At 40.4% G+C, this 9,962-nt stretch overlaps 1 protein-coding gene across 8 annotated transcripts; it reads left to right on the top strand.

Moving 5' to 3' along the window:
• Nucleotides 1-259: 259 nt before the first annotated feature.
• LOC119780701 (piggyBac transposable element-derived protein 3-like) lies at nucleotides 260-5,670 on the top strand. 8 transcript variants are annotated; one of them, XM_038280820.1, is made up of 6 exons: nucleotides 260-1,883; nucleotides 1,992-2,825; nucleotides 3,082-3,132; nucleotides 4,564-4,633; nucleotides 4,762-4,819; nucleotides 4,895-5,663. In XM_038280820.1, exons 1-4 carry the CDS (start codon nucleotides 1,691-1,693, stop codon nucleotides 4,617-4,619), a joined length of 1,134 nt encoding a protein of 377 aa, XP_038136748.1. In that variant the 5' UTR covers nucleotides 260-1,690; the 3' UTR covers nucleotides 4,620-4,633; nucleotides 4,762-4,819; nucleotides 4,895-5,663. The 8 variants fall into 8 exon arrangements, 7 of the variants coding, with proteins under 7 accessions (XP_038136748.1, XP_038136747.1, XP_038136746.1 ...); XM_038280819.1 differs by having other exon boundaries at nucleotides 4,892-5,663; XM_038280818.1 differs by having other exon boundaries at nucleotides 4,707-4,819.
• Nucleotides 5,671-9,962: the final 4,292 nt, after the last annotated feature.

Here is a 9,962-nt window from a genome sequence, read left to right as displayed (position 1 = left end):
GGGGGGGGGGGTTGGGGTATTGCTGACAACGACACATTCGCGGTCGCTTTTAGATAGATTTTTACCCAGAATGGAAATGGAAAAAACCGTGAGTGAAACGGTGACTGGGACTGACTTGTATATATTTGAGGGAAAGTTAGTTTAACATCTGCTCAAGAGCCCCCTGGTGGTTGAAGAAATATCCACAAACCAGAAAATACAATATATGAAAAAAATACACTGAATGCTCTCTGGTATGAGGAGGCAGGCCCGATCCAGCATTGCCAGACCAAATGACACAGGCTGTAGTTTGGGGACCCCTTGTCTAGAGAGTTTTTCATTTTGTTATTGTGATAAATAGCAGGGTTTACAGTAAATGGAGACTGTTATTTGTCATGTAAACAAATAATTATCTAGTTTGCATTGCTGCTTGATCCTTCAGCATCAGCAGCAAGATTCTTTTAACTCTGTTCCTGTAGTGGTGTCCTGAACTCAACACAGTAAAGTCACTGTGCTAACTAAGGTTGCTAACTAGGGTGCTGAGAGCCCAGTAGGCCTGGTCCTTGTCAAGATGCTGCTACTGTCTTTGAAATCAAGTTTCTGCTATTTTTGCACGTTCAGGAGGAGAAGGGCAACACATCACAGGTGAGTCCCTTTCACGGTTTTAACTGAAGTTAGCTAACTTTAACCAACTGACAAAGAAATGTGTAGTTTCTGAGCCATGCTGTTTATGTATATGCACTGCAGCTATATATTTTTACTATACGGAACATTTAATCTTCACAGATGCAACACTTCCATTAATGTTTCTGTAGGAACGGCTGCATAGATTATATTTCTGGTCTACTTTAGACTACATGTGCTTAAAGTTATTGTTAATGGCAGAAGCAACTTTTTCCAAGTTTGGTTCAATAATTAATTTGAATTACTTTGAGTGTGAAATGTTCATGCATGCAAGTTAAATCTCTGAAGAACATGTTAGCTTTTGTTTCAATACTTTGGTAATACTTAGAAGTATAAAGCTTGGCATCAGAGATATTATTTAATATTTTCCTTTGACGTCTTGACTCTCACCCCCAAAATACTTGCACTAAAGTCACTGGGTCCATGACAGTTGAAGGATTTTAAAATAAGAGAATTTAAATATTAATATTTTACAGCTTTTCTCAGTTTGGGTGCATCTCTCAGAACAGAATTGAAATTCCTAAAACTACCTGTTCAATCTTCAAATTACTGTGTCACTTCTGCACATCAAAAAATTAGTTTTGCAAGTTTTGCTTTTGTACATCATGTAGCTGGTTATGTACACTTCTATGCTTTTATAATTGTAATTTGCTTTTATCGTCTTGATCAAAATATGTTAACCCTCCTGTTGTCCTCGGGTCAAAATGACCCGCCACTGTGTTAACCCCCCCCCCCCCAAAATCCCCTAAATGTAATTTTTTTAACTTGAGATTTTAAGACTTTTCCTAGATTGGCCCAGACAATAGAAAAAGTTCAGTGTTGCTTTTAGTCTCATTTCCATGTAAGCTGTACAAAAAAAGGTACAAAGATGGTCTTCAGGTCAAAATGACCCGTGAGGCAAATGGAGTTGAAATCAAGGTCACAGAGTTATTTACAAACCATAAAATGTTACAAAGTTTTAGTTGTGTCTCAGATCAATCAGTAGCAGAAGTAAGCAGAGAGTGGAAGGCCAATTTTCCGAGCCACAATGCCACTCAAACTCTTTCACACCTACTCAAGACTGATGCGATTTGATGACCGTGAATCAAGACCAGCAAGATGTATGACAGACAAACTTGCAGCCATAAGAGAGGTATGGGACAAGTGGGTGGAGCGGTTACCCTACCTCTACAATCCAGAGCCTGATGTAACAGTGGATGAGCAACTGGTTCCATTTAGAGGTAATCTGTTTTCATATTTGTAATAAAAGTGATTTTCACTATTGATTTCTTTGACTGTTTTCTGTGACACTGATACTAATCACTGATGCTAATGTCTTTTGTCCAAAGGTTGTTGTCCTTTCCAGCAGTATATGCCCAGCAAGCCAGCAAAATATGGGATCAAGTCATGGGTGGCTTCCGAATCAAGCTATGCTTGGAAAATGCAAGTCTATACTGGGAAGTCAACCAGTGGATGCCCAGAGAAGAACCAGGGGTTGCGAGTTGTGCTTGATGTGACAGAGGGACTGAGGGGTCACAATGTGACATGTGACAATTTCTTCAACTCTTATGAACTCGGACAGCAGCTCCTGAAGAGGAAGATCACCATGGTTGGTACAGTTCGAAAGAACAAGCCTGAGCTCCCACCTGCACTGCTTGGGTCAAAGGAGAGAGAGGTCTTCTCCTCAAAGTTTGCCTTCACACCCACCACCACTCTAGTTTCCTACCTCCCAAAGAAAAACAAGAATGTAGTTCTTCTGAGCACACTGCACAAAGACGGCGACACTAGTGACCGTGAGGACAGGAAGCCAATCATTATCCTGGAATTCAACCGAAACAAAGGAGGTGTGGACAACCTAGATAAGGTGATTGGAGCATATAGCTGCAGAAGAATGACTGCCCGCTGGCCCCTGGTCATCTTCCACAACATCATTGATGTGTCCTCCTACAATGCCTTTGTGATTTGGATAGAGATCAACCCAACCTGGATGTCTCATAAGCACAACAAGAGGAGGGTGTTCCTGGAGCAGCTAGGAAAGGCACTTGTAACTCCACTCATTGAAAGAAGGAAGCATGTCCCCCGCACAGAAGCCTCAGCAGCAGTTGTGAAAGCTATTCAGAGTGCAGCAGCTCCTGATCAACCTGAGGATCCATCTACCACAGCCACTTCCCCAGCTAAGCCAAGTAAGAGGAAGAGATGTCAGTTCTGCCCTCAGACTGTAAAACACATACTGTGTGCTGCAGGTGTAAGAAATATATCTGCAAAGACTGTGCACTTGCATACTGCCCTACATGTGCCAATTAGTTGAATGGGTTATGTTATTTTTCATATTTTTGTATTGTACATCCTCTTGTTCACTGGAGAAAAGTAAAAGAAAATTAGTCACTGTGATGAATAAAAATGCATTCGAAACTCATTTTGCACATTTTTTTTCTTAAGCTATAGAAATTCAAGTGGAGAGGGAAAACTCAAGTATTCACACATTTTGTGGTGAGTGACAATATACAAGATAGAATTTGGTGTTTAAAATTCAATTAAGCTGCTTATATTGGGGGTTTAGTGAAGACGGGTCATTTTGACCCGGAGGATAAAGGGTGTATACAGAAAATGAGGACAACAGGACAACAACGTGCCTGTGTTGAATTCTCAACTTCCAAAATAGCATCAGTTCATTGTGTAAGTCTTAACATGCATAAGTCTTAAAGTTGTCATAATGTGAATCATATATTAATTAATTTATATTCTATTATTTTCTAAATCTGTCCTGAATTGGTAAATTGCTCCCAAGTGAGTCCTGAGTTTCTCTAACAGGTCAGTGTATGAACCATTAGCTCAACCAACGATCAACCAGTTTTCTGAAACAGATTGGAGGTGCATCTTGTGAACCATCAGTTGGCAACATTATGCTCTATATAGTAAGAACACAACACAATGTTACATGTCTGAGAACTGATGAACAAGTATCTGGACAGAGTGAACAGCCAGAGAGAAGAAGAGGAGTGAGGCTGAGGAGGAAATAGTTGGGAGGAAAGCAGAAGAAGAGTCAGAAGAGGCTGAGGACATCTGCCAGTTTCCATCAGTCCAACATCAGGACATGGCTGAGACCCACAACATGACGCTGATGGAGGTCCTCCCACCCTACTGTTCATTCCTTAACCCCACTGAGGAAAAAAGATCCTCAGTGGAGTTAAGGAACAAAGTGACTATGGAAATTAAAATGTAATGTAATTTCTACAGCACTGTACAGTTTTCCTTGAGGAGATTGTCCTGTGGCTCCTTTTCTACTTTTTTTGTTCTCTGCATTTCTGTCTTTTTCTTTCTGAATCACCAAGGCATGGTCCATGAACAAATTATAGCAAAAGCGTAAATCAGTGTTTCTCAATCCTGGTCTTCAGCGTCACCCTGTCCTGCAGGCTTAGGTATTTCCCTTCTGCCACACACCTGAATTGTATCTCTGGATGATTAACAAGCTTCTGCAGTACTTGATTGTCATCCAATCATTTGAATCAGCTGTTCTGGAGTAGAGGCACATCTAAAACATGCAGAGCAGGGGGTGGTGAGGAGCAGGGTTGAGAAACACTGGCGTAAATGATCCTTTTGTAGTCTCTTCTCATGACTAATCAATTTGACTGTCTTATCTGTACATAGAGAGACTATAACTTATTATTTTGAGTCACTGATATGTTAACAGACAGAATTTTAAGAGCTGAACTAAGGATTTTGAAAGCAAACAAATGCTATTTTTCCTGTTTCTACAAATTGTTTTGAGAAATGCGCTTACTGTTTTGTAAATGCCAACAATGACTTGAGAAATGCACCAAAAGTGACTGAGAAAAACTAACCTAGCATAAATTGTCTCAGCTGTATCAATTTGTTTGCCGGTATGAAAAGTGTTCACATTTACAGCTTTGTTTCTGCTAGCTTGCAGGAAATGTAACTTACATAAATGGTTGAAGACAACCTATTGGCCTTCATGAGACTCAGATAAATGGTGAGTATCTATTTCATAAATTGCCTAAAACAGTTATATTTGTTTTTTGTTTGTGTATTTTGTCTGGTTGCAGACCAGAGGATCACACCTGTTGACAACAAACAAAGGTTTAACTACTGAATTTTCAGTCAGAAATGATCGCACCACCTGGTTGAAGTACCTGTGTCCATATGCAAGTCAACAAAGGTGAAACAAACATTTAAGCGAATAAGATGTTCATGTAGTGCATCTTTCTAACTTTTTCTTTTTGTTTTCCAGCAGAGAGGAAACACCCGATTGACAACATGCGAGTCTCAATTTCAACCTGTGACTGGGAAGACTACAACCATCCTGAGCAACGTCTGATCTCAGCGACTTGTGACTCTCAACCCAGAACAAGAATCCTTTTATCACCATTTTGTCTTCTACAATATGTTATCTCTTATGTGGACACATACTGTTTGTTTTGTTTCTGTTTTCCAGATCTCAGTAATACCGTGAGGAAACTGGACAGAAAATGGAATCAGTTCTTTTTTTAACTTGACTTTTTAAATAGAAATTGTTTCTTTAAGTGGATTACTCGTAATCTGTATTTTTGTTTAATTAGAAATTATTTTCTTTATAACTTTCTGTATAGAAATGCTTGACAAGTTACACTTCCTTGTGTGTTGTACTATAATTTGTATGGTAAAATTCTGGTAGGAACAGAGACCAGTAATTTACCATAAGTTTTTTTTGGGGGGGAGGGTTTACAATAAAATGTCAATATATCATCCAGTCTGGATGTGTTTTTCACTCATGGAGATATTATGCCTCAGTCAGCATGACCGTATTTACTACGGCAAAACCACATTTTATTTTTTTTAAAATATTTTAGGAAGTACGGTATTTTACCGTATTTTAAAAATACGGTAGAATCCTGCATTTACAAAATACGGTAATAAACTGGCAGCTGTGGTTGCCAGAATTTTACCGTATATTAAAAATACGGTAAAATCCTGCATTTAGCAAATACGGTAAAAAACTGGCAGCTGTGGTTGCCAGAATTTTACCGTATATTAAAAATACGGTAAAATCCTGCATTTAGCAAATACGGTAAAAAACTGGCAGCTGTGGTTGCCAGAATTTTACCGTATTTTAGAAATACGGTAAAAAACTGGCAGCTTTGGTTGCCAGAATTTTACCGTATTTTAGAAATACGGTAAAAAACTGGCAGTTTTGGTTGCCAGAATTTTACCGTATAAAGACGGTAAACTTCTGGCAACTCAGCTGCCAGTTTTTTACCGTAAAATGAGGCCGTTTTTTTTTTACAGTGTAGGTTACAGACAGGGATAAGGTTGGCTACTTATTTTACTTTTAATTTCATTTGAATTAGCTTAAGCAGCGTTTACATTTACTTTATAAATAAATTAACTTGCAAATTATGAGGGCAAGGCTTTTAAAGTTTAATTCTTCTGGCAAAAATAAAGTAAATATCCTGCAATTTATGGAAGTAAAGCAGAATAAATTCCAGCAAGATCAGTAATATGTCAATTAATTATATGCCACATTCCCATGTAAATATCTGTCTTTGGAGGATGTGTTTTTTAGCACCCCTAGTTCTCTCATTTTTATTCCAAATACAATTTCTAATTTGAATCACAGGGCTATTTTTATCTCTATGGTTCAGTATTTTCTCAAGTAGCAACTTTAACTGCTATACTTTCCTGTCTTAAAAGGCAGAACTTTATTAGTCTAAAAAAACCTCATTTGTTGAAATGGGGGGACGTATTGTTTGAACCCCTTAGGGGCTTTTAAAAAAAAATGTCTTTTTTTGCACTTTATGAAACAAAGTACCCTATATTTTGTGGATGTACAGCTACATTTCTCATGTAAGTTTGCGTAGTTTTAACACAAACATTTATTTTTCATATTGCACCAGTACAGTTAATGAGCAACCTGTACTTGTGTGCTTGTTTGTTCTGTCTAAAATGTTTATTTTGGAATAAAGAGGTACTCGTACTCGTCGTCTCCCGCTTTATCCGGAACCGGGTCGCGGGGGCAGCAGGCTAAGCAGAGACTCCCAGACTTCCCTCTCCGCAGACACCTCCTCCAGCTCTGTTGGGGGAAGCCCTAGGCGCTCCCAGGCCAGCCGAGAGACATAGTCTCTCCAGCGTGTCCTGGGTCGTCCCCTGGGCCTCCTCCCGGTGGGACATGCCTGGAACACCTCCCGAGGGAGGCGTCCAGGGGGCATCCGAAGAAGATGTCCGAGCCACCTCAACTGACTCCTCTCGATGAGGAGGAGAACCGGCTCCACACTGAGCCTCTCCCGAATGACCGAGCTCCTCACCCTATCTCTAAGGGAGAGCCCAGCCACCCTGCGGAGAAAGCTCATTTCAGCCGCTTGTATCCGGGATCTCGTTCTTTTGGTCATGATCCAAATTTCATGACCATAGGTGAGGGTAGGAACGTAGACCGACCGGTAAATTGAGAGCTTTGCCTTTTCGCTCAGCTGGTTAATATAAAAAATATTTTTTGTCCGATTCATCGATTAATCGAAAAAATAATCGGCCGATTCATCGATTTTTAAAATAATCGTTAGTTGCAGCCCTACTTACAATATATTTTTCAAGTAAATCTTATGAGCTGTTTTTTTCAGTGCATCAGTTTGGAGGTCCTTGGCCTGGAAAACATTGAAGACCCCTGATTTAATATGTTATTTAATGATGCAAGAGTCACTACAGTCACTAGTATCAAGACATGCCATGACATACTATTCTTGAAGTTATCTATTTAGCAGCAGAAGGTCCGTATTTCCCTGAAGACTTCATATAGATATCATGGCAACATTTTTATTTATTTTTTATTGAGGTTTTAAAGAACAGAACAAGGTATACATCAAGCTAAAGAAAATGATATATCTGTGCTAACCTGTCCGTCTCTATTTTCAGCTTAACTTTCTTAACTTTTCCTCATTGTTTCCACAGACCAGCTAATCTCAATCTAAACTCCCCAAACCTTAAATAATTCTCACTAATACCTCCATGTGCTCTTACCAAGTTCCTCCAACATGCTGTAGAAGCCTGAGACTGAGATGCTGCCTCTTCAGCTAAATTGTGGAAACAAGATTCTTGATAAGATAGCTGCTAAGCTCGTCCATCCTGTGACTTGTTCCAGAGTAGACTGTATTGTTTGGTAGTTGTGTCAGTTTATCATCGTCCTGTGATCTTAATGGGCAGTAGGCAGATCTGTAAAGAAGGTTTGTGGGTCGCAGGTGTGAAGTTTCTCTAAAAGCTGATGGTGAGATTTAAAAAAACTCATACCTGCAGTGTTTGACTTATGTAATGTTTGTTTTTTGTTTGTCTATGTTGTACAGAAGAGGAAGGGGAGAGTAATGGCTACACTGTGTTGGAAGAGGGTCAAGAGACTGAAGACATTGAAGAGAATGATCGCAACAAAGAAGAGCGATGAAGATGTGGAGAATGCTGCAGGTAAAGAGGAGGAGGGCACAGCAGGCGAGGGTCATGTTGCTGCTCAGGACTGCAGTGGCTCTAGGCCATTGCTGATGGACTCTGATGATGATGATGATGATGAAGAACATGGACCTCTAGTAGCTCCATATTCAGCCCTGCCCCCCAATACCACACCAGTACAACCACCTGATACCTTCCCTCAGTCCACATCAAGCACCTTTGCTCATAATAATTCCTGGGATGTACCAGAGAGCGGTGTCACTCCAGATGTCTTTTCCAAAGCCCCTTTTCCAACTTCCCAGGAGGATTCAGCCGATGTTTTTGCCAATGCGCCTTTTCCACGCGCTCCTCTCGTAGCACCGCAGCAGCTGGATGTGTTCTCACAGGCTCCCTTCGGAAAAAGAAAGGAGTTCTCAGCTACACCGCCAAAAACCTCATACCCCCAAGCAGCTGGAGGCCAGGCTTTGACCTCTGATCAGGGAGTGCTGGGACAGTTTTCTCAACAAATGTTCCGCCCTCAAGCTCTGACCAAATATTCCCACCACTTTGAAGGACCTGCTCCCGAGCGGCGGGGAGCAGCTCCCAATGTGAGCAGGCAAGCAGTCGAACCGCTTCAGTCATGGACGTCAGAAGTTAATGCTGTAGACCCTTTTGTGTCTGCACCCTTTCACCTGAAGGCACCACAAGACAAGCCCTGAACACACGCACAGAGCTTATCTGCAATTTTCACCCATGAAATATGCAAACTGCAATAGGCTTCCTGCATGCTGTCACCAGCACTGCAGCTGGACTGCAGGCCTCCATCACATCTCGTTCTCAACCTTCCTACATTAGATCAGGCAGGGCATGTTTCCCAACTCTTAGGTTCTCTTTACTCTTGGCGTGCACAGAGACATTGTTGGGGTTAACCATTTGAATCCTTTCCTGACTAACTCAGTTATTTACTGAGAGGGAATTTGTGCTGAAGCTATAGCAAAATTATTTTCTGCAACAGAGAAATCAGCTGTTACCATCTATGGTAACAGCTGAGTAAGTAAGTTTTTACTTTAAACTTGAACCTCTTCTTAAAGAAAAAAAAAAATAATCCGCTATATGATGTTTTCGTTGTATTGCCAGAGCTTCCGGTGCAACATAGAATAAAGTGGTCGTATCTATCTGAAGCTGCAAACATTTAATTGTAATTAAATTTAATTTTCTAAAATACAGAAGTGAGCCTTACAATGATAAGCAAACTGCAGGGGGTCCTTATAGCTGCTAGGACCTTCATTATATGGGATGTCAGGGTAACAGGTCTATAGTCACTAAGGACTGTTGGCGGAGTCTTCTTTGATACTGGAACAAGGCAGGAGGTCTTCCATGTCACTGGAACTGTCTCCTTGGTCAGGCTAAGGTGGAAAAGGTGTGGTAGAATTGCATAGAGCTGCACTGCATAGTCCTTCAGGACTGTGGGGCTGACACCATCAGGACCTGGTGACTAATTATGGTTCAGGTTCTCCAGTTGCCTCTTCACTTGACTTTTAAAGTAACACATTCTCTCTCCAAATGTGTTTTTATCTGCCTTATGTCAGTAATTTCTTTTTTTATATATACTTAAAGCTAAATATTCTTAAACAGATTTAAATTCAGGTTCCTAGGCACACACATTCTGTGAGCTGACTAACATGGCATCTGGAATGAGTTTCCCTTTCAGCTCTTCACTCTTCTAGGAACTTTAGGGGAAACACGTGACAATGAGGAAACATGACCTCTGTACGACTTTCTCAGTGCAAATAATGAAGCTTTTTCAGTTCAAACAGTTAACACGACTACAGTTTCAATGCAGTTGAAACTGTAGTCGTGTAAACAATAAATAATCCAGTGAGATTAAATCAAATGGAAGAAAAAGTTGTAAATTAACT

The sequence above is a fragment of the Cyprinodon tularosa genome, unplaced genomic scaffold (genome assembly GCF_016077235.1).
Source record: "Cyprinodon tularosa strain WSP-4 unplaced genomic scaffold, ASM1607723v1 ctg165, whole genome shotgun sequence".
NCBI classification, from domain to species: Eukaryota; Metazoa; Chordata; class Actinopteri; order Cyprinodontiformes; family Cyprinodontidae; genus Cyprinodon; species Cyprinodon tularosa.
This window is presented reverse-complemented; position numbering and strand designations above follow the sequence as displayed.